This window comes from Cupressus sempervirens, chromosome 5 (genome assembly GCF_028749045.1).
Source record: "Cupressus sempervirens isolate cs-2001-9-10 chromosome 5, ASM2874904v1, whole genome shotgun sequence".
NCBI lineage: Eukaryota > Viridiplantae > Streptophyta > Pinopsida > Cupressales > Cupressaceae > Cupressus > Cupressus sempervirens.
In genome coordinates, this window is record NC_143122.1 from 420176583 (window position 1) to 420200884 (window position 24302).

Here is a 24302-nt window from a genome sequence, read left to right on the forward strand (position 1 = left end):
ACAAAAAACCCAAGGCAACCAACAAAGAGAAGAAAAAAGGGGGGACCCCGAGGAGAGAAACATGAACAAGGGTGACGAAGGGGGAGGGAGAGGGAGAAAGAGGGAGAAAGAGAGCGAGAGTGGAGGAGACGAGGACAGGCATCCACCCAGAGTTGGAAAGCGAGGGGGAAGGGGGAGAGACAGAGGGGGGCAACGAGGAGCCAAGAGAGAGAAAAGCAGAAGAGAAAGGGGAGGGAAGAAACCTGAGCTAGGAGGGAAGAACGCGAGGTGAAAGAGGAGGGAGGGAAGACAACAGAGGATGCCAAGAGGTGTTCAAGTTCCAGCCGTCATCGCGATTGAGGTTGGAAGGGTTGTTGAAGATTTCAACAGCCTCTTTGAGTTTCCTCTTGAAGAAGTTGTCTTCCCTGCACACAACAAGAGCGTTTTCTAGGAAGACATGATGCTTAGTGGAGGTGGAGTGTTCTGCCAAGGCTGATTTGGCCACTTGTTCATGCCTAATGTCAGCAGCATGTTCTTTGATCCTCGTGTGGATAGAGCGACCAGTGTCACCTATATAAGGAGTACCACAAGAGCACTGGATCTTATAGACGCCCGATTCCAAGAAGACATCCCTGGGGTCTTTAAGCGAGGGGATGCAATTTTTTAAGGTGGTCAAGGGTCTGAAAGCCACCCGCACACCATGCTTGGTCAGAATCTTGGCGATCTTGTGAGAGATGCCGGCAACGAAAGGAAGAGAGACAAAAGAAGAGGGGTCTGGGGGAGAAGAGGAAGGGAGCGAGGAGGCGTGCGAGAAAGACCTAGCGAGATTGAAAGCCCGAGAGATTTGCTTGTGCGAATAGCCATTCCATATGAAGACTTGGCGGAGGTGGGAAAGCTCAAGGTCTAAGTTGTCAACATCGCAAATACGGAAGGCTCTCAAGGCAAGGGTTTTGATAATGCCCACTTTTTGGCTAGGGTGGTGATGCGAAGCAGCATGAAGATAGCAGTCGGTATGAGTGGCTTTGCCGAAAACCTTGCGACCTAAGGTACCATCAGGTTTCCTGATAATCAAGATGTCAAGAAAAGGTAAGCACTTGGTAGATTCAACCTCTTTGGTAAAAGAAATGCAAGAAGCCACATTATTGAGATGCGCATGAAACTCTTCAAGCTTTTCAAGGCCATGGGGCCAACAGACGTTGGTGTCATCAACATAACGTTTCCACCATTTAGGTTTGAGAGGGGAAGAACGTAGAGCAATGTCTTCGAAATGTTCCATATAGAGGTTGGCGACAAGTGGAGAGAGGGGTGAGCCCATGGCCACACCATCCACTTGCTCGTAAATAACCCCTTGGAAAGAGAAGAAAGTGGATCGAAGACATAACTCTACTAAGGAGGCAACCTCAAAATTGACCTTGCGCTTGATGATGTCAATAGCATCGATGATGGGGACTTTGGTGAAGAGGGAAACAACATCAAAGCTGACCAAGATATCCCTATCATCGCACGAGGCATCACGGATAAAATCAACAAAGTGTTGCGAGTCCTTGACAAATGAGTCAACATTACCGACATGAGGGGATAAGAGCTTAGCTAAGAAGGAGGCAAGCTTGTAGGTAGGGGAGCCCATAGTATCCACAATGGGCCTTAAAGGAATGTTGGCTTTATGGATCTTAGGGATGCCATAGATACGAGGAGTAAGCTCTTTGGAGGGCAAGAGACGCCTCTTGGTGGCATCGTCAAAAGAGGAGTTGGCGATGGCCATTTTGACCTTCTTCAAGATTTTACTGCATGGGTTGCGATGAACAACCCTATAGCTGTCAGGGTCTGAGAGAAGGTCATACATCTTGGAAATATAGTCTGATTTATCCAAGATAACAGTGGCATTGCCTTTATCCACCCTGGAGATAACGAGGTCATGATTGCGAAGATGGTGTTGGAAGGCAAGAGACTCAGAACAGGGGATATTACACTTGGGAGGTTTGGCACGCCTTAAAGCAACTGCACAATCTTGCCTAACAATCTCGGCGATAGCGGAGGGGAGGGAATGAGCCGCATTCTCCACTTCAACTAGAAAATCGATGTGAGGAATGGAGCAGGGAGAGATAGAGAAATTGAGGCCTCTACTGAGAAACTTAAAAGCGAGGGGGTCTAAAGGAGCACGGGAAAGGTTGACCACCAGTTTGGATTCCCAGTGTAACACTGGGGAAAGGTTGGGAGAGATGGGGACGAGGCCAAGAAGCGGAGAATGAGGTGGAGAGGGAGGGGAACTAGAGTGATGGTCAAACTTGGATGATGAAGGATGGGAAGGAGGGGCAGCACTCGGACCGAGAGAATGAGGGCCAAGAGAGGAAGCCCAAGGTTTAGAGAGGCAAGGAGAGAAAGAGGGGGTTCGCAAATGGGGAGAGCAAGGGACGCATGGAGGGGAAGCAGCATGAAAAGAGTGATGGGACGTATGGTCAGAGTGGCTGGTGAGCGGAGGAATGGTTGAATTGATGTCAACCTTGGGTGAATGCAATTGGGTGGGTGGAGAAAGCATGTCCAAATCAAAATCAGACGACAGGTGAACAGCTAAGTCCAACGAAATAAGGCAGTAAGAAAAATGAGGAGGAGTAGACAGAAGCATACCTTGTTCCAAGAATGAGCTGTTGGGCGGAAGCGTACCATGCACCAGGGAGGAGCCGTTTGGCTAAAGCGAGCTCTGCACCATTGATGAGCTGTTTGGAGGAAGCAAACTTTGCACCAAGGATGAGCCGCTGGGCGGGGATCGCTGCTAGAGCGGAGAGCACGACGTGGTGTTGTAAAGATGAGCGCTATGAACCACGGACTGGCGAGTAGCTCGAGAGAATGAAGGCGCACAGCTTCTGCAGGATGGATGAGGAGAGGAGATCTGGCGCCTGGAGACCTTAGGAGGAAATGACGCTGTGGGGGCAGTTGCTGCCGAGTGAGAAGATGTAGCCTTGAAACGAGGTGGTGAGGGGAGTGGCTAGGAGGGCGCAGGAAGAGGAAAACGAGGAGACAAAAGCTGGGAAGGTGGCAGAGTGACGGGGTCTAAGATATGGTCATGTGAGGGGGGAGTATGATAGCAGGAGAAGGGGACAGAGCTGAGGGAGGAGGAGGAGGGACGCAGCCGCGAGGAGTTGGAAAGAAGAGGAGGGGTAGGTGGGGGAACAGAAAGAGGTTCAGCCGAGAGGACGAGGGTTGGACCGAAGAGTGAAGGACTGAATCCCTGTTGTTTCCTGAGGAATCTATAGAATTTCCTCTTATGCCTTTTGATACATTCCTCTGTTCGGCCCACAGCTTTGGCATGAGAGGCAATGTCCAAGCGAATCCACAGGTCCGGTCTAAGCGATAAAGAGAGCTCCAAATGAAGATAGAAAATTTGGCAATTAAGACTGTTAATGGATCTCCTAGCGGATTGGATGATGGCTCTAAGGAGAGAAAAGGTTTCCCGCGAGAATATGCGCCTGGTGTGAACATTCCAAAGGTGGTGCGAGATTTTGACGAAAGAAGGAAGGAGCTGCGAGTCTCTGCAATGTTTTAAGAAGGCTAGATCTGCAATCCTCTTTGAGAGCTTGGTCCTCAGAAACTCAAATTTCTTAGATTTCACTGATAATTCCCTCCCATGAAGGGTATCAATCAAAGCAAACAGATTTCCACAATCCATGAATATTGTATTAATTTTTGGGGAAGATTGTGTGAGAGTTTTTTCATCAACGTTTCGGATCATACAGTATGATCCATCATCAGGATGCCACTGAGTCACTGAGAGCAAAAAATGGAATGCAGATCTAAGAGAGGGTATAAAAAGAGGATGGAGAGGAGGGAAGGGGCACGGAGACTGAGGAGGCACGGAGGACGGAGAGGGTGAGAAGTCAAAAGAAGGAAATGTAAGGAAGAAAGGATAAGAAATGAAAATGATAGGAAAACAAAAATAAAATATAAAAGTATAAATACGGGAATAAATATATATATATATATATATATATATATATATATATATATATATATATATATATATATATATATATATATATATATATATATATGGGTGTATATATATATATATACATATATATATATATACAGATATATATATATACATATATATACATATATATATATGTATATATATATATATATATATAAAATCAAAAAAATCCAAAACAGTAAACAAGAACAAACAATCAATAAATTAAAATTATAAATAACAAAATATAAATACCTAAGCCGGTTAATCAAGCAAAAACAACAACCAAAAAACAAAAAATTATATATATATCTAAGGGGATAAATGAATATCTATATGAATGAATAAATCAATATGAAAATATTCGTATAGATATATATACGAATATATATCTATATGAATGTATATATCAATAAGAATATATATATATATATATAAACCAAAAATACCAGAAGCGATAGAACACAAATGCAAAAAACTAAAAAATAAAAAGAACAAGAGAAACAAAAAATAAAAATGATAAAAAGAAAAAGAAAATGGAGTGAGGCAATAAAAAAAAGAGAGCCTAAATTAAAAATAAAAAATAAAATAAAAACAAAAAATAAAAATAAATAAATAAATGGAATGCGAATAACAAGAAAAAATAAATAATTAAGTATAAAAAGTCAGAAAAACAAAAATAAAACAGCCAGCAAAAATAATACCCCCAAATATATAAAAATATAAATATAAAAACCAAAAATATGTAAAAAAAAAGTAAAAATAAAAATAAATAAATGAATAAAAACAAAAACTAATCAGATAAATTAAAAAAAATAGAAATCAACCAAAATAAATTAATAACTAATAAAAAGATAACAAGGAAAGAAAAAAGCGAAGTGAACGAAAAGAAATATAAAAATTAGAAAAGAGAAATAAGAAAAGGAAAAATGAAAAATAAAGAGCATTAAAAATTTTTAAAAATAAAAATAGAAAAATAAAAAATAAAGAAAATAAAAAATAAAAATAAAAATGAGAGATTAAAAAGAAGAAGAAAAATGGAAAGTAAAAAGAATTCAAAAACTAAAAAGTAAACGGAAAGGAATACAAAAATAAATAAAGGTAAAAATAAGTGCAGACCACAAAAAACCCAAGGCAACCAACAAAGAGAAGAAAAAAGGGGGGACCCCGAGGAGAGAAACATGAACGAGGGTGAAAAAGGGGGAGGGAGAGGGAGAAAGAGGGAGAGAGAGAGTGAGAGTGGAGGAGACGAGGACAGGCATCCACCCAGAGTTGGAAAGCGAGGGGGAAAGGGGAGAGACAGAGGGGGGCAACGAGGAGCCAAGAGAGAGAAAAGCGGAAGAGAAAGGGGAGGGAAGAAACCCGAGCTAGGAGGGAAGAACGCGAGGCGAAAGAGGAGGGAGGGAAGACAACAGAGGATGCCAAGAGGTGTTCAAGTTCCAGCCGTCATCGCGATTGAGGTTGGAAGGGTTGTTGAAGATTTCAACAGCCTCTTTGAGTTTCCTCTTGAAGAAGTTGTCTTCCCTGCACACAACAAGAGCGTTTTCTAGGAAGACATGATGCTTAGTGGAGGTGGAGTGTTCTGCCAAGGCTGATTTGGCCACTCGTTCATGCCTAATGTCAGCAGCATGTTCTTTGATCCTCGTGTGGATAGAGTGACCAGTTTCACCTATATAAGGAGTACCACAAGAGCACTGGATCTTATAGACGCCCAATTCCAAGAAGACATCCCTGGGGTCTTTAAGCGAGGGGATGCAATTTTTTAAGGTGGTCAAGGGTCTGAAAGCCACCCGCACACCATGCTTGGTCAGAATCTTGGCGATCTTGTGAGAGATGCCGGCAACGAAAGGAAGAGAGACAAAAGAAGAGGGGTCTGGGGGAGAAGAGGAAGGGAGCGAGGAGGCGTGCGAGAAAGACCTAGCGAGATTGAAAGCCCGAGAGATTTGCTTGTGCGAATAGCCATTCCATATGAAGACTTGGCGGAGGTGGGAAAGCTCAAGGTCTAAGTTGTCAACATCGCAAATACGGAAGGCTCTCAAGGAAAGGGTTTTGATAATGCCCACTTTTTGGCTAGGGTGGTGATGCGAAGCAGCATGAAGATAGCGGTCGGTATGAGTGGCTTTGCAGAAAACCTTGCGACCTAAGGTACCATAAGGTTTTCTGATAATCAAGATGTCAAGAAAAGGTAAGCACTTGGCAGATTCAACCTCTTTGGTAAAAGAAATGCAAGAAGCCACATTATTGAGATGCGCATGAAAATCTTCAAGCTTTTTAAGGCCATGGGGCCAACAGACGTTGGTGTCATCAACATAACGTTTCCACCATTTAGGTTTGAGAGGGGAAGAACGTAGAGCAATGTCTTCGAAATGTTCCATATAGAGGTTGGCAACAAGTGGAGAGAGGGGCGAGCCCATGGCCACACCATCCACTTGCTCGTAAATAACCCCTTGGAAAGAGAAGAAAGTGGATCGAAGACATAACTCTACTAAGGAGGCAACCTCAGAATTGACCTTGCGCCTGATGATGTCAATAGCATCGATGATGGGGACTTTGGTGAAGAGGGAAACAACATCAAAGCTGACCAAGATATCCCTATCATCGCACGAGGCATCACGGATAAAATCAAAAAAGTGTTGCGAGTCCTTGACAAATGAGTCAACATTACCGATATGAGGGGATAAGAGCTTAGCTAAGAAGGAGGAAAGCTTGTAGGTAGGGGAGCCCATAGTATCCACAATGGGCCTTAAAGGAATGTTGGCTTTATGGATCTTAGGGATGCCATAGATACGAGGAGTAAGCTCTTTGGAGGGCAAGAGACGCCTCTTTGTGGCATCGTCAAAAGAGGAGTTGGCGATGGCCATTTTGACCTTCTTCAAGATTTTACTGCACGGGTTGCGATGAACAACCCTATAGCTGTCAGGGTCTGAGAGAAGGTCATACATCTTGGAAATATAGTCTGATTTATCCAAGATAACAGTGGCATTGCCTTTATCCGCCCTGGAGATAACGAGGTCATGATTGCGAAGAAGGTGTTGGAAGGCAAGAGACTCAAAATAGGGGATATTACACTTGGGAGGTTTGGCACGCCTTAAAGCAACTGCACAATCTTGCCTAACAATCTCGGCGATAGCGGAGGGGAGGGAATGAGCCGCATTCTCCACTTCAACTAGAAAATTGATGTGAGGAATGGAGCGGGGAGAGATAGATAAATTGAGGCCTCTACTGAGAAACTTAAAATCGAGGGGGTCTAAAGGAGCACGGGAAAGGTTGACCACCAGTTTGGATTCCCAGTGTAACACTGGGGAAGGGTTGGGAGAGATGGGGATGAGGCCGGGAAGCGGAGAACAAGGTGGAGAGGGAGGGGAACCAGAGTGATGGTCAAACTTGGACAATGAAGGATGGGAAGGAGGGGCAGCACTCGGACCGAGAGAATGAGGGCCAGGAGAGGAAGCCTGAGGTTTAGAGAGGCGAGGAGAGAAAGAGGGGGTTTGCAAATGGGGAGAGCAAGGGAGGCATGGAGGGGAAGCAGCATGAAAAGAGTGATGGGACGTATGGTCAGAGTGGCTGGTGAGCGGAGGAATGATTGAATTGATGTCAACCTTGGGTGAATGCAATTGGGTGGGTGGAGAAAGCATGTCCAAATCGAAATCAGACGACAGGTGAACAGCTGAGTCCAACGAATTAAGGCAGTAAGAAAAATGAGGAGTAGACAGAAGCGTACCTTGTTCCAAGAATGAGCCGTTGGGCGGAAGCATACCATGCACCAGGGAGGAGCTGTTTGGCTGAAGCGAGCTCTGCACCATTGATGAGCTATTTGGAGGAAGCAAACTCTGCACCAAGGATGAGCCGCTGGGCGGGGATCACTGCTGGAGCGGAGAGCACGACGTGGTGCTGCAAAGATGAGCGCTATGAACCATGGACTGGCGGGCAGCACGAGAGAATAAAGGCGCACAGCTTCTCCAGGATAGATGAGGAGAGGAGATCTGGCGCTTGGAGACCTTAGGAGGAAACGACGCTGTGGGGGAAGTCGCTGCCGAGTGAGAAGATGTAGCCTTGAAACGAGGTGGCAGGGGGAGTGGCTGGGAGGGCGCAGGAAGAGGAAAACGAGGAGACGAAAGCTGGGAAGGTGGCAGAGCGACGGGGTCTAAGATATGGTCATGTGAGGGGGGAGTATGATAGCAAGAGAAGGGGACAAAGCTGAGGGAGGAGGAGGAGGGACGTAGCCGCGAGGAGTTGGAAAGAAGAGGAGGGGTAGGTGGGTGAACAGAAAGAGGGTCAGCCGAGAGGATGGGGGTTGGACCGAAGAGCGAAGGACTGAATCCCTGCTATTTCCTAAGGAGTCTGTAGAATTTCCTCTTTTTCCTTCTGATACATTCCTCTGTTCGGCCCACAGCTTTGGCATGAGAGGCGATGTCCAAGCGAATCCACAGGTCCGGTCTAAGTGATGAAGAGAGCTCCAAATGAAGATAGAAAAGTTGGCAATTAAGACTGTTAATGGATCTCCTAGCGGATTGGATGATGGCTCTGAGGAGAGAAAAGGCTACTCGTGAGAATATGTGCCTGGTGTGAACATTCCAAAGGTGGTGCAAGATTTTGACGAAAGAAGGAAGGAGCTGCGAGTCTCTGCAACGTTTTAAGAAGGCTAGATCTGCAATCCTCTTTGAGAGCTTGGTCCTCAGAAACTCAAATTTCTTAGATTTCACTGATAATTCCCTCCCATGAAGGGTATCAATCAAAGCAAACAGATTTCCACAATCCATGAATATTGTATTAATTTCTAGGGAAGATTGTGTGAGAGTTTTTTTATCAACGTTTCGGATCATACAGTATGATCCATCATCAGGATGCCACTGAGTCACTGAGAGCAAAAAATGGAATGCAGATCTAACACAGGGGATAAAAAGAGGATGGAGAGGAGGGAAGGGGCACGGAGACTGAGGAGGCATGGAGGACGGAGAGGGTGAGAAGTCAAAAGAAGGAAATGTAAGGAAGAAAGGATAAGAAATGAAAATGATAGGAAAACAAAAATAAAATATAAAAGTATAAATACGGGAATAAATATATATATATATATATATATATATATATATATATATATATATATATATATATATATATATATATATATATATATATATATATATATATATATATATATATAAATGGGTGTATATATATATATATATATATATAAAATAAAAAAAATCCAAAACAGTAAACAAGAACAAACAATCAATAAAGTAAAATTATAAATAACAAAATATAAATACCTAAGCCGGTTAATCAAGCAAAAACAACAACCAAAAAACAAAAAATTATATATATATCTAAGGGGATAAATGAATATCTATATGAATGAATAAATCAATATGAAAATATTCGTATAGATATATATACGAATATATATCTATATGAATGTATATATCAATAAGAATATATATATATATATATATATAAACCAAAAATACCAGAAGCGATAGAACACAAATGCAAAAAACTAAAAAATAAAAAGAACAAGAGAAACAAAAAATAGAAATGATAAAAAGAAAAAGAAAATGGAGTGAGGCGATAAAAACAAAAAAGCCTAAATTAAAAATAAAAATAAATAAATAAATGGAATGCGAATAACAAGAAAAAATAAATAATTAAGTATAAAAAGTCAAAAAAACAAAAATAAAACAGCCAGCAAAAATAATACCCCCAAATATATAAAAATATAAATATAAAAACCAAAAATATGTAAAACAAAAGTAAAAATAAAAATAAATAAATGAATAAAAACAAAAACTAATCAGATAAATTCAAAAAAATAGAAATCAACCAAAATAAATTAATAACTAATAAAAAGATAACAAGGAAAGAAAACAGTGAAGTGAACGAAAAGAAATCACCGATGCTATTGACATCATCAGGCGCAAGGTCAATTCTGAGGTTGCCTCCTTAGTAGAGTTATGTCTTCGATCCACTTTCTTCTCTTTCCAAGGGGTTATTTACGAGCAAGTGGATGGTGTGGCCATGGGCTTGCCCCTCTCTCCACTTGTCGCCAACCTCTATATGGAACATTTCGAAGAAATTGCTCTACATTCTTCCCCTCTCAAACCTAAATGGTGGAAACGTTATGTTGATGACACCAACGTCTGTTGGCCCCATGGCCTTGAAAAGCTTGAAGAGTTTCATGCGCATCTCAATAATGTGGCTTCTTGCATTTCTTTTACCAAAGAGGTTGAATCTGCCAAGTGCTTACCTTTTCTTGACATCTTGATTATCAGGAAACCTGATGGTACCTTAGGTCACAAGGTTTTTCGCAAAGCCACTCATATCGATTGCTATCTTCATGCTACTTCGCATCACCACCCTAGCCAAAAATTGGGCATTATCAAAACCCTTGCCTTGAGAGCCTTCCATATTTGCGATGTTGACAACTTAGACCTTGAGCTTTCCCACCTCCGCCAAGTCTTCATATGGAATGGCTATTCGCACAAGCAAATCTCTCGGGCTTTCAATCTCGCTAGGTCTTTCTCGCGCGCCTCCTCACTCCCTTCCTCTTCTCCCCCAGACCCCTCTTCTTTTGTCTCTCTTCCTTTCGTTGCCGGCATCTCTCACAAGATCGCCAAGATTCTGACCAAGCATGGTGTGCGGGTGGCTTTCAGACCCTTGACCACCTTAAAAAATTGCATCCCCTTGCTTAAAGACCCCAGGAATGTCTTCTTGGAATCGAGCGTCTATAAGATCCAGTGCTCTTGTGGCACTCCTTATATAGGTGAAACTGGTCGCTCTATCCACATGAGGATCAAAGAACATGCTGCTGACATTAGGCATGAACGAGTGGCCAAATCAGCCTTGGCAAAACACTCCGCCTCCACTAAGCATCATGTCTTCCTAGAAAATGCTCTTGTTGTGTGCAAGGAAGACAACTTCTTCAAGAGGAAACTCAAAGAGGCTGTTGAAATCTTCAACAACCCTTCCAACCTCAATTGCGATGATGGCTGGAACTTGAACACCTCTTGGCATCCTCTGTTGTCTTCCCTCCCTCCTCTTTCACCTCGCGTTCTTCCCTCCTAGCTCGGGTTTCTTCCCTCCCCTTTCTCTTCCGCTTTTCTCTCTCTTGGCTCCTCGTTGCCCCCCTCTGTCTCTCCCCCTTCCCCCTCGCTTTCCAACTCTGGGTGGATGCTTGTCCTCGTCTCCTCCACTCTCGCTCTCTCTCTCCCTCTTTCTCCCTCTCCCTCCCCCTTCGTCACCCTCGTTCATGTTTCTCTCCTCGGGGTCCTCCCTTTTTTCTTCTCTTTGTTGGTTGCCTTGGGTTTTTTGTGGTCTGCACTTATTTTTACCTTTATTTATTTTTGTATTCCTTTCCGTTTATTTTTTAGTTTTTGAATTCTTTTTACTTTCCATTTTTCTTCTTCTTTTTAATCTCTCATTTTTATTTTTATTTTTATTTTCTTTATTTTTTATTTCTCTATTTTTATTTTTAAAAAATTTTAATGCTCTTTATTTTTCATTTTTCCTTTTCTTATTTCTCTTTTCCAATTTTTATATTTCTTTTTGTTCACTTCGCTGTTTTCTTTCCTTGTTATCTTTTTATTAGTTATTAATTTATTTTGGTTGATTTCTATTTTTTTGAATTTATCTGATTAGTTTTTGTTTTTATTCATTTATTTATTTTTATTTTTACTTTTGTTTTACATATTTTTGGTTTTTATATTTATATTTTTATATATTTGGGGGTATTATTTTTGTTGGCTGTTTTATTTTTGTTTTTCTGACTTTTTATACTTAATTATTTATTCTTTCTTGTTATTCGCATTCCATTTATTTATTTATTTTTATTTTTTGTTTTTATTTTATTTTTAATTTTTAATTTAGGCTCTTTTGTTTTTATTGCCTCACTCCATTTTCTTTTTCTTTTTATCATTTTTATTTTTTGTTTCTCTTGTTCTTTTTATTTTTTAGTTTTTTGCATTTGTGTTCTATCGCTTCTGGTATTTTTGGTTTATATATATATATATATATATATATATTCTTATTGATATATACATTCATATAGATATATATTCGTATATATATCTATACGAATATTTTCATATTGATTTATTCATTCATATAGATATTCTTTCGTATTTATATATATATATATATATTCTCATAGATTTTCATATAGATATTCATTTATCCCCTTAGATATATATATAATTTTTTGTTTTTTGGTTGTTTTTTCTTGATTAACCGGCTTAGGTATTTATATTTTGTTATTTATAATTTTAATTTATTGATTGTTTGTTCTTGTTTACTGTTTTGGATTTTTTTGATTTTATATATTTATATATATATATATATATATGTATATATATATATGTATATATATATATATGTATATATATATATATGTATATATATATGTGTGTGTATATATATATATGTATATATATATATATACACACCCATTTATATATATACATATATTTATTTATTTATTTATTCCCGTATTTATACTTTTATATTTTATTTTTGTTTTCCTATCATTTTCATTTCTTATCCTTTCTTCCTTACATTTCCTTCTTTTGACTTCTCACCCTCTCCGTCCTCCGTGCCTCCTCAGTCTCCGTGCCCCTTCCCTCCTCTCCATCCTCTTTTTATCCCCTCTCTTAGATTTGCATTCCATTTTTTGCTCTCAGTGACTTAGTGGCATCCTGATGATGGATCATACAGTATGATCCGAAACGTTGATGAAAAAACTCTCACACAATCTTCCCCAAAAATTAATACAATATTCATGGATTGTGGAAATCTGTTTGCTTTGAGTGTTCTAAATGTTCAAACTTAGTTTTGTTACCAATCATGTGATAGAACAACCACTATCTATGATCCATGTATCATTTTTGTTAACATGAGAGATAAGTTCCACCTTTTCATTCTCCTCATTATAGAATACATCTTTAATAGTAATATAAACTACTTCTTTATTATTAGCACTATTAGGATCTTTAGCAATGTAACAAGATTTCTTACCTTTGTCTGTGTAGTCCTCGTAGCTCTTGAAGTCTTTCTTTTCTTCATTTAATCTTCTTTGTTTGGACATCTTGTAGAAATATGGCCAACCTCTTCACCTGAGAAACAAATCAATGAAATTTTTCCTCTTGAGTTTTCCTTTCCATTTTGATACTCTTTTAGCAAGTAGGGCTTCAATGACTTCAAGGTCTTCATCTAAATCATCTCCTTCTTCACTATCAACCTATTTTCCTTTTGAGTTTTCTATTTTTCTACCAAGAGTTAGTTTTTCTTTGAATATAGATTCAAGGTTGCTAGAGGTAGCAACATAGTTATCAAAGTTATTCAACTCAAAAGTAGTTAATCTTCCCACAAGTGCATCCAAAGGTGTTTTATTTTTAGGATTGCATCTCATCTCTTGAATTTCTAAAACTCTAATTGCATAAATATGAAGAAGGTTTTTTAATACCTTATTGACCACTTTCTCATCATTTATGTCTCCTCATGTAGCTTTGATTGCAATCACACTTTCTTTGATTCTTTCATTGTATTGGAAAATGTTCTCACCTTCTTTCATTTTCATTTGATCAAACTTTCCTCTTGAAATTTTTTCCTTGGATCTTTATACATTTTTATCACCTCCATAGACTCTTTGAAGTTTTCCCCACATTTTAAATGTAGTAGGAAAGTCTTTAACCTCATCAAATTTAGAATAGTTGAGAGAAGAAGTTATATCATCATCATTATATTGTGATCCTTTGCATCTTTCATCTTCTCAATAGTCATACACTTGGATTATGGCACATATTTTTTTTCCAAGTAAAACAGATCAATATGACTAATGCCTGATAGGTGCAACTTCATCAACTCTTGCTATGCTGAAAAATTGTCTTTGTTAATTTTGAGAATATCTCTTTTGTATGACATCCTAATCTTTAGCTTAGGTCCTTGAAACTTTTCCTACAAGCACCAAATTCTCTGATACCAATTATTGGAAAGCTGGAGAGTAACTAAGAGGGGAGAGGTGAATCAGTTACCACAAAAACAATTCCATATCCCTAGAGGTCAAATCAACCTTTCCACTAATCATGCAATATTGTCCAACTAGGCTAACACTAGAATATTACTATCACTTGGTTAACAAAGAAATCATATAACTATTAATCTATTATAACCTTTAGTAACTTATTAGTAGAAACAAGAAGCATAAAGAAAATAACATAAATACAAATGACACCAATATTTAATGTGGAAACCTAATTTGGGAAAACCACCATGCAACTAGTTACAATATTTTTCACTCTTATGAAATAAGCCCTATTAGGAGACAACCCTCTTAAAAATTACAAAACATACTATTAAGTGTGAATTTGTTAAAGGATTTAGATCACCCTGTTATAAGTGGCCTACTTAATGGTCTTCAAACACTTCAATCTTGAAATGTTGCCCTATTAGAGGATTTACAATATGACAATTAAGTCAACTCCATTAAGAGATTTCCTTACTACTACAATGGTTAGAAGGTAACAAAAATTTGTCTTGATTTATGAAGCAACTATCTTTCTAGATTAAGATCTTTATTTTGGTTTGGCTTCTGGATCCTTATTGATCAAGTATTCTTTGTAGCTTATCTTCCACACTTTCCTGCTCTTCTTTTCCTTCGCTCACATAGCCATCTTATTCCATATCCCACTTCTACATTTTATTCTTAAGACTTGACCTTTCTTATATATCATAAGCTAGGACAAGTCATCTTTAATACCCTTCAAAATAATCAATAAACTTCCAAATAGTTAGCCTCAATCAATTGATTATTAGACAATTGCATTCTATTATTAGTCAATCAAAACTACAATTGAACACTTGGTTAATATTGTGAGTTCTTTGATGCCTGACCACATGGTTGATACTACAAGAAGGATACCCTTCTTTAACCAACTTCTTGGTTAAATGTCTTTATTACTCAACTACTTGGTTAATACTAAGATAATCAAGGTTAATATTATAGCCTCTTCATTGCTAAGTTAATGCTAATATTTGTATAACATCAATGATAGCATACAATTGAAGAATTGTTTCCAATAGGAATGCCATTGATAGTGAAAAGACATCTATTTAATGTCAACTATAAGTGGTATAGGGTGGATGGAAATCTGTCACCATTCCAAAGACTTGAATAAGGCCGAGGCATTGTTCAAGAAATTTGGCCCAAAATAAACCTTCAACTGTTGTTATTCTATCATTGGATGATAGTTTGTAGATGGATGTTACCAACATATGTTGGAGATATGACATGTTATTTGAAACATTTCCTAGAAAGTCATCACTTCAAACATCAATTCATGCTTGTATGTGACATGTGTAGTATATACTATGTACTACTACTAAATAGTAAGTACTTACTAGAAAAATAAAATTATGATTCACAAAAATTTGGAAAGTAATTATTAAATACATCATTTGATTACTATGAAATAACTAGAGCCCAAAAGATAACACCATGCCATTGAAATGTCAAATATCAACAAAAGGGGGTTTACTTTGCATTATGTTCTTAGTATGAAGATGAAATGTAAAGAGAATACAAAGAACATAATGCAAAGTAAACCCCCTTTTGTTGATATTTGACATTTCAATGGCATAGTGTTTTCTTTTCATACTACTACTAACCAGTAAGTACTTACTAGAAAATGAAATTATGATTTACACAAATTTAGAAAGTAATTATTAAATACATTATCTGATTAGTGTGAAATAACTAGAGCCCAAAAGAAAACACCATACCATTGAAATGTCAAATATCAACAAAAAAGGGTTTACTTTGCATTATGTTCTTTGTATTCTCTTTACATTTCATCTTCACACACACACACACACACACACACACACACAGACCTATTATACCAAAATAGTTGTGTTTTCCATCAAAAAGGGAAGTGACAAGCTTCAAACCATTACATTTCAAATTCATTCACTTTTCAATAATGTGTTTTACAAAATAAACCCTAACTAAACCAACTATTCTTTGTGTAACACTTCTTTTTTACTTCAAAATATCCCAAAAGTGTTGAAGTTCTAGTTTTTCTATTCCATTGCATTTGCAATTTGTTCTTCAAAATTAGTAGGGTCAAGAACCATTTCTCATAGGTCTTCCTTTTCCTACTCCTTTTTAAGCTCTTTAATGATATCCATGGGATTAGTAGAGGGAACCTATAAATCTACAATAAGACTAGTAGTAATATCACTTTTTTCCTCATCCTCCTCTATAGTCAAATTTGGGTTGACAATAGGGCTTGTATTTTCATTCAATGATCCCTCTTCCATAGGCAGTCCCATTTTTGGCAACCAACAATGTTTTTGATAATGGTAACTGCTGACCAGGATGTTTGCAATTTAAAGAATATTTTTTTAACCAAATTCCACTCTTCCATTATAAATGCAATAAGACATTCCACATACATGTCATCCAATAGAAACACCACTTTCTTATCACTCTTTGATTTAATAATGGGTGTAATATTTTGATAATCCAACAACTAATTTGAAATAAATATGATTAATTTCTAGTTGTTGATATATTTCTAGCACATTCACCAACACATTATATATGTTTTTTTTGCTAGATGGAGAAAATTGCCTAATCAAATATATTTTTTTAATAGTAAGTAGGAAAAATTGCCTAATTGATGCAGAGCATCCAGTGGTGTAAGGGCAATCCTGTATCACCCAAAAAAAAAATTCTTAGAGATAGTTTCTATTTAATGTATTTTCATTTTTTGATACCCATTTAGGTCAAATAAAGGTTCCAACTCTCACAGTTCCACTATTAGTTTTTAGGGTTAGAGTTTTTGAGCACCTTGGGATATGTATCAAAGAAAAAATGGGTTATTTTGTAACTGAGCCAAAATTATGATGAATTAGAGGGTGTAAGTTGGAGGGATGATTATACTTGTAATTTAAAGTGCTCCAGGAAAAGAATCAGATCAAAAGGCTTTATAGTTAGAAAGTTATTGTAGTTTTAAATTTCTTGGAGACCTCCTAAGAGCACCTCAAAGTTAGATTTGAGGCACTAAACGGCTTTGTATGGGCCCAAAAAATGAGAGATGAGAAAACCTGGTCAATAGGGCTATAGAGTACTTCAAGAACTTTCTAGAAATATAAATGGTTCTCAATTAGAGTACCAGTTCAAAAGCTATGCCTCCTAGAAGTTGGGCTACAACTTCTAGATTCTTCTAATTTTACACCAATTTCTAACATGACTTCTAGAGCCTTCTATTTCGGTAGTGGATGCCAACTAGCATATTCTAGAGTGTATTCCTAACCTTAAACCATTTGGGGTCTATTTAATAACATTTCTGGCACTGTAAAGGTAGTTCTCATTGGAGTTTGAGAGAAGGTATTGTGTGGAGGATTTCTTTCTCCAAAATCAAACTTTTTAAATCCCATAGGGCATTTTTTTTCACTGATAATAATATTTCTCTTTTTCCTATGTGTTCATTCTAGTCTTGGGTTGTGTCTCCATCACTAATCAAATTTTTTTTCTAATAAATGAGAAAAATTGCCTAATCAATTTTTTTCCAATAAAGGAGAAAAATTACCTTATGCAATATTTTGTTTTTCTATCAAAAGAGACAAGATTACTTTGATTTTATGAAATTTTATAATGGTTTGAGAAAAATTGCATCTAAAATTAAAACTTTCTTGACATCGAAGAAAATTGCCAATAGAAATAAAATCCCCCCACCAAAACTAATGTTGCATTTACCACTAATTTATATATTTTTTGGGGAGGAAGTTTCTTAAAGTTATCCCTAGATCTTGCTAGCATGATTAGATTCCACCATAAAAAATACTCAAGTGAGATTTCCAACTTCTAGTCTTTCAATATAACCTTTCATTATTTTGATGAGGAATTATGAATCACCTTTAACCTAAAGATGTTTCTAACTCTATTTGACATCTTGAGACCTTCAATTATGACACTTGTTTTAGCCTTATTACGAGTACATTCTATAAGTATAAACATTCACAACCACAAAATCTGAACAAATAGTCGCATACATTCTTCACAAGAAGCCAACCCCTTCATTGTTCAATTGTTTTTACAAAACTATGAAAATTTGATCAAACAAAATTAAAAAATACAAATGTTATTGCAAGTAAACTATCATCTCATTCTTTGCATTAGTGTTCATCAAACCATATTATTCACAATTCTATATATGTTCAAATAATTTAGTTAATGATAAATATGTCACCATGTTGTTATGAAACCAACATCTTTTCTCGGTGTCATTGTTGAGCATCCTCAATTGAACCTACAATGAAAGTCTGATTGAAAAATACCATTTTATCAATCTTCATTTTTATTGGTTAGTAACATGTCAAGGAGTGTGCAATATAAATTGGTCTTTACAGCTTTCAAAGTCAATTCTTTCACTATCTTCTCAATCTGCAATCACTTTGAAATCATTTTAAAATCAATTTTATCTTTATTAAAATATAATTTTGATATAATAATCTTTTGATTCAAACTAATATGTAGTGTTTGTACCTATGAAAAGTGGGCCTTTGAACCTCACAGACACTTCAACGTGGTCATTACCTGCAAAATCATCCCGGAATAAACATTGGATTGTTCATCCAGAATGCCCAATAGAGTGACCTGTTTCCTCCTATCTAAAGGGATTTTGCCTAATTAATGTCCTCAAATTTGAGGGGTGGGCAACCAGACCCTCTAAGAATGAAGTATTTTAGAATGAGATGCAACTATTCTATGTGAATATGCAAATTAATCTAAAATGAGATATGCAAACTAGTCTAAGAACATATAAAAGAAACTTATGCTAAAGATGTATGCATATTAGATCTAGATTAGAATTAAGCTAGCAATGAAAATCTATAAGAATGTAATAAGCTTAAATGAGTATGCAATTTGGTAGCAATTCGATGCAAATTCTAATTCATCCTCCTTAAAATGAAGAGATGAAGGTCTCTTAAATAGACTTACCTGAAAACCTCCGATGGTTGAGATAAATTTCAATCAATGGTTAGGATTGAAGATGAAGTTCAGTCATAAAGGAAGATTCCCAAATCAAAGGGAGTTAACTAGCTCATATCTAAGTGTAAGAGTTAGTCAACTCAGATAGACTTTAGTGTCAGAGTAAGTGATCTGAGTCATTTCTAATTTGATTAGTAGTGAACAAAATTTCCCTTTTTTGAACTAAAGAGAGATTTTAGAGAGATATTTAATTTAATAAAATGAGATATGCTCTCATAAATATATTTTCTTATTAATTAAATAATTCTTATTTAATTAATTAAAATAGACATATTTATTAAATTAAATAAATTTAATTCCATAGTACATTAGCCTTAGGAGATAATTTAATTTAATAAAGTATGAATACTTTAGATTAAATTAAATTGAAATCAAATAGGTTTAATGTGGCTAATATGAGTGAATACTATAGGGATTAAATAATGAGTCTAATTAATGCAGATTAGGGTCTCAAGCATTTGACAATTAAGTCAAGTAGCGAGTAGCAAAATAAGAATTGCCTATTAGGATAGGTCTTAGGATTGATCAGAAATAGACTAGAATTGATATCATGGCAATGGGCCAATTTTGGGGTATTATAATTTTCAATCAATTAAGATCATAAATAAATATTTGACTTAATGAATCAACTATAATTGCAAATTTTAGAAATGTATATCAAAATAAAAAAAATTGCATCAAATTTTCTTACATCTAACAATAAACATTTGAACAAGTAGTCACTAATACAAAACCAAACAAGACTTTTTAATTTCTAGCTTGTAATAGAAAACCAATGAGTTCTTATAATAAATGAATAACTTGATTTTGATATTTGAGAAAATTTGACAAAAATCAAACCATTAATGCTATCAAATTAAAGACTCTTACTATTCTTGTCAATGATTCTTATTACTAAATTCTATAATTACGAAAAATATCATGCCATCTTCATCATAGATTAATCCTTTTCTTCTACACATCTAATTTATCATTCTCCATAAGTCATTCACATCCTTCTTTACTTTGATCAAAATATTCTTCACAAACTAGTTCAGTCTCTTTTTCTTAATCACTTATCTTGTTGAGTTTTTCCCTTTATACTATCGGAAAGAAAGATCATTAAAATTGTATTTTCCTCTCTTAAATTAGTTTAAAATAGCTTCTTATTAAAAATGAGATTGGTTATAACATCCAACCAATTTTCTCTTTTCAAAAAATAGACATTGTTTTTATATGAATTGGTTACTTTATATGAACCCATATTTTTTTATGGTTAAAATAAAGGCATTAAAAATATTTTTTATATTCCTGACATTTATTCATTTCTCATTTACAAACAATGTCAAAACTATGATAAGAAGTACTCGAACCTCCTGTAGCATTTGTACTGAATTATTTTTGAACATCAAGTTTGCACCACAACCATACATGCAACCACAAATCAAAATCCATTTGAGTAACTCATTTTTGACATCAACAAAATTCATGCCAAAGTCAATATGGAGTCTCTATAGAGACACCTTGGCATGAAGGGTAAGTGAGTATTCACATGAAGGGGTCTTTATACAAAGGCCACTAATTGTGAATGTCTAAGATATTTCAAATGAGTCATTTAAAAATATCAAAACTTAAAAGCATGCAATTTAAATCAAGACTTAAAAGTTTGATCATTAATGTTTACTTCAAATTGGACCTATTTGAAATGTCAATTCAAATTTTAAACATGTTGGTATATTGTCTAGTCTCATGTCTATGACAAATATTCTAGTAACCGATGCAAATGAAGAACAAGATGAATTATCAATTTAAATGGCTAAGTGTTATTATTAGCCCCATTTGATAATGCTAATAATATATGTAGGAGAGTCATATCAATTTTTATGTTTTCATTAATGTAAAGCCTTATTGGTAAGACATTATGTTGATTTAGTAGAGTTCCATATCATTTGATTAATTAAGAGTACTTGAAGAAAGTATTGATAAGTGCATAGATTTTAATGAGCACTTGATAAGTTAGACTTTGATGTTATAATGTTGATTTGATTGTTTTACATGATTTGATTAAGTGTTGAGATTAAATATAAGCAAGTCATGAAGTGGAAGATAGTTTAGTTAGTGAAAAAAAACTTTAGTATTAACCAATATACTATAGTTATCACTGAGCACATGTAAAGTGAATGAAGAGTGAGCAATACTAACCAAGAAAGGATAGTGTTTATCGAAAGTGGTGTTGACCTAGTGAAGTGTAGTGTTAATTGAGTAAGGGAAACAAGAATAATTGGAAGAGAATTAATTTGAGGTCAACATTTGATGAAGATATAGATTGTTTGAGAAGTTTTAAAGATAGGGATGAAGTTAGTTATGAGATCTATAAATGGATAAATTCAAAGAATATATGATGAAGGAGATGTGACAATTTGAAATGAAGTACAAAGTTTAAGGTGAAGGCATGATATTTGAGTGTATAGGTTCAATAAATATGATCCATATGAAGATCAAACAATTGCAATTAAGTGACAAAGAATGGACAAATATGATGAAGTGAAAATAAGTTATCTATTTAACGGATGAATGACAAATTCATTATTTCTTATCAAGTTGATGTTAAAGGAGATAACTAAGGGATAACCAAGCAGAATTATAGTATGAAGATAAAGTAGAATTGCTAAGTTGATGTGTATGTGATTGGATCAGCCTGAAGGAAGAAGAATGAAGAAAGAGGATGAGAAAAAAGAAAGAGAATGATCAAAATGGAGATGTGATCAAGAAAAAGGTAATTGATATTTTAAATAGATCATTTCATTGTTACTCTCTAATCATCATAGTAGAAAATGTATTAACCAAGTGGAATTAATAGTCTTATTTGTAAATCCATTTGTATTGTGACATTCATTTCAATGTTTGTAATTCCTTTAGAGAAAACCACTCTAAATATTGAGGAGTGATAAGGTATAGATGATATTTGATATAAATCTTCTAACAAGGTCACATTAACAATGTGTATGTAACCCATTTTTTCTATCCCTTTTTTTCTACTACATTCTCTAGAGGACATGGTCAGTGATGTTAGAAAAAAAAGGAATAAGGGGCTTAACTTCACCATTGTCCACCAAGGCCTAATCTTTCAACTATACCAATTCCATCTTGTCGTTTTCCCCCCTAGGGTGGTGGTGGTTGATAACCAATGCCACTGGCAAAATTCACCCCTGAGTACTAGTACTGGTACTAGAATTCATACCCCATGACCCTCCCCTAGACATGAGAATAAGAAAAAGAAGAAACCAGATGCGGCTATAGAACAAAAGGGCAGTAAAAATATTAAAGTGGAAAAACCAATGGAGGTGGAAGAGGAGGGCTTAGAGGAGGAGGTAGGCAGAAAGAGTAGGGGAGATCAAGAAGACTTTCCCAATCCCAAGCAAGGTGCAAGCAAAATTCTAATAGGTTTAGGGTTGAGGAGGTGGAAGAGGAGAGCTCAAATAATAATGAAGAGGAGTGGGAGGAGGAGGATAACTTTGATTCCAAGAGAGAAAAAGGGAAGGAGGAGGTAGAAAAAAGTGTTAACTTTGAGGACAATTCTGTTGATAATGCCCAGATGTCTGCAAAAAATACTCAGGTGTTAGCTGGAAATGTTGTTACCATGGAGACTACCCATGTTTTGGCCAGCTTCACCCTACAACCCATTACTATATGTGAAGATAGTAGTAAAGTAGATGCCTCCCCCATTACCATTTCCTCCCTAGTCAAGGAAAATCTAAGGTTTTTACTAACACAAGGGTTTTGCATAATGATAACTAGGTGGAAAAGGCTAAAAAGGAGGTTAAAAAGGTAGGAATAGAAAATAAGGAGGAGATAGAGGAGCAATTGGAGGTGTATGCCAAATTGGACAAGATGGTTAAAATTTTAGAAGAAGGGTTCACTGCCTTCTCTAAATTTTCTCTAAAGGTCACTCACGCTACTGCCACCACCCTCAAACTACTGGCACGGGAGAAAAAAGAAATAGGAATGGACATGGAGGATCAAAAGCTTCTTTTTAAATTCCTTACTAATGACTAGGCCTAGGTTCTTCTCACTGGGAAGGGAAAGGGAAAAACTAAGAATTAAGTTTTTTAGTTTTAAGGGATCCTTGGATCCAAGTTGTTTTATGTTAATTTGTTGTTACTTGTTTTGTTGGTATCCAACTATTGCTTAGACTTAAGTTGGCCTAATTGTGCTAACAGTTTATTTGAGGAACTTAAGTAGTATAGCAAATATTATAGACTTCTACTATAGTTTAGTTGGTTCTGTTGATAATAGTATGCTAGTTAGTTACTTGCACAATATTTTTGTGGCTAAGTTGAACTTTAGTATATTTTTACTTCAATATTATTCACTGTTGGTCTTTGCCGGTGATGTGGTGGTTACTAGCATTTTGGTTGTAAGGGATGACACCCTTGTCTTTATCACTTTTTATTTCAAAAACAATGTGTATGTAACCATTAACAAGGTTAGCTCCTAATAGAGATCACTTTGAAAGAGTCAAAATTTTTGGTTGATGGTCCTAAGTGGTTTTAATTCCCTTTACAAGGTTTCCATGTTAAACACTTGTGTTAAATTGTGTGGATGTTGTTTGTGTTGCGTGTTCTTTTCATGTTTAGTATTTATTGATGCAACTCGATATATACATGAAGTTTACTCTAATACTAAGTATATGAAGTTAACTATTTACTGAAAAGATTAAGTTGAATGTTATTGTAAAGATTAATATGTTTATCAAGCTAGTGATCAAAAAGTTCAGTGTTAATTTTTTGAACAGTATTTTAAGGACCTATGGGATCATTGGTTAAAACTAATTCATCCACCTTACAGTTAACTAACAATTAGTATTAGAGAATGAGCACTTGAAGGAGAAATTTTGAAGGGACTTAAGCTAAAGATTCAAATATGTATAAGAGAGAGGTTCCTAATTTGAACAAGGACAACTTTTTCATAATAAAAAAGAAGGATGAGATTGTACCTATCAAAAATTGGAGACTATGCATTATACTATCTGGACAACCAATACATACCTTTAACCCCTCCTATGGAAATTGAGAAGATGAGGGAAAAGCAAGAACACAAAAACCTGATGATAGAGATTATTTCTTCTCTAAATGATTTTGAATATGATGATATCAAAAACTATGCTACTATTAAAGAAATGTGGGATAAGCTAGTACTTTATCATGTAGGAAATTAGAATGTGTTGAGCACTAAAGATGAGATGCTGAGAGGAAAATTTGAATATGAGAATGAAAGAAGGAGAAAATATTGCACAGTATAATAACCTAATCAAAGAAGTGGTTAGTATCA

The 24302-nt window shown here is 36.0% G+C and overlaps 3 protein-coding genes across 3 annotated transcripts; 1 reads left to right on the plus strand and 2 right to left on the minus strand.

The window, feature by feature from the left end:
- Positions 1-247: 247 nt before the first annotated feature.
- On the minus strand, positions 248-2602 carry LOC149556570 (uncharacterized). The gene has a single exon (XM_089829907.1). The coding sequence runs from the start codon at positions 2600-2602 to the stop codon at positions 248-250; it is 2355 nt and encodes a 784-aa protein (XP_089686033.1).
- A 2711-nt stretch (positions 2603-5313) lies between these two features.
- On the minus strand, positions 5314-7749 carry LOC149556571 (uncharacterized). The gene has a single exon (XM_089829908.1). It carries the CDS (start codon positions 7747-7749, stop codon positions 5314-5316), a length of 2436 nt encoding a protein of 811 aa, XP_089686034.1.
- Positions 7750-9961: 2212 nt separating this feature from the next.
- Positions 9962-11008, plus strand: LOC149556572 (uncharacterized). Its single transcript, XM_089829909.1, has one exon. The coding sequence runs from the start codon at positions 9962-9964 to the stop codon at positions 11006-11008; it is 1047 nt and encodes a 348-aa protein (XP_089686035.1).
- The last annotated feature ends 13294 nt before the right edge of the window (positions 11009-24302 follow it).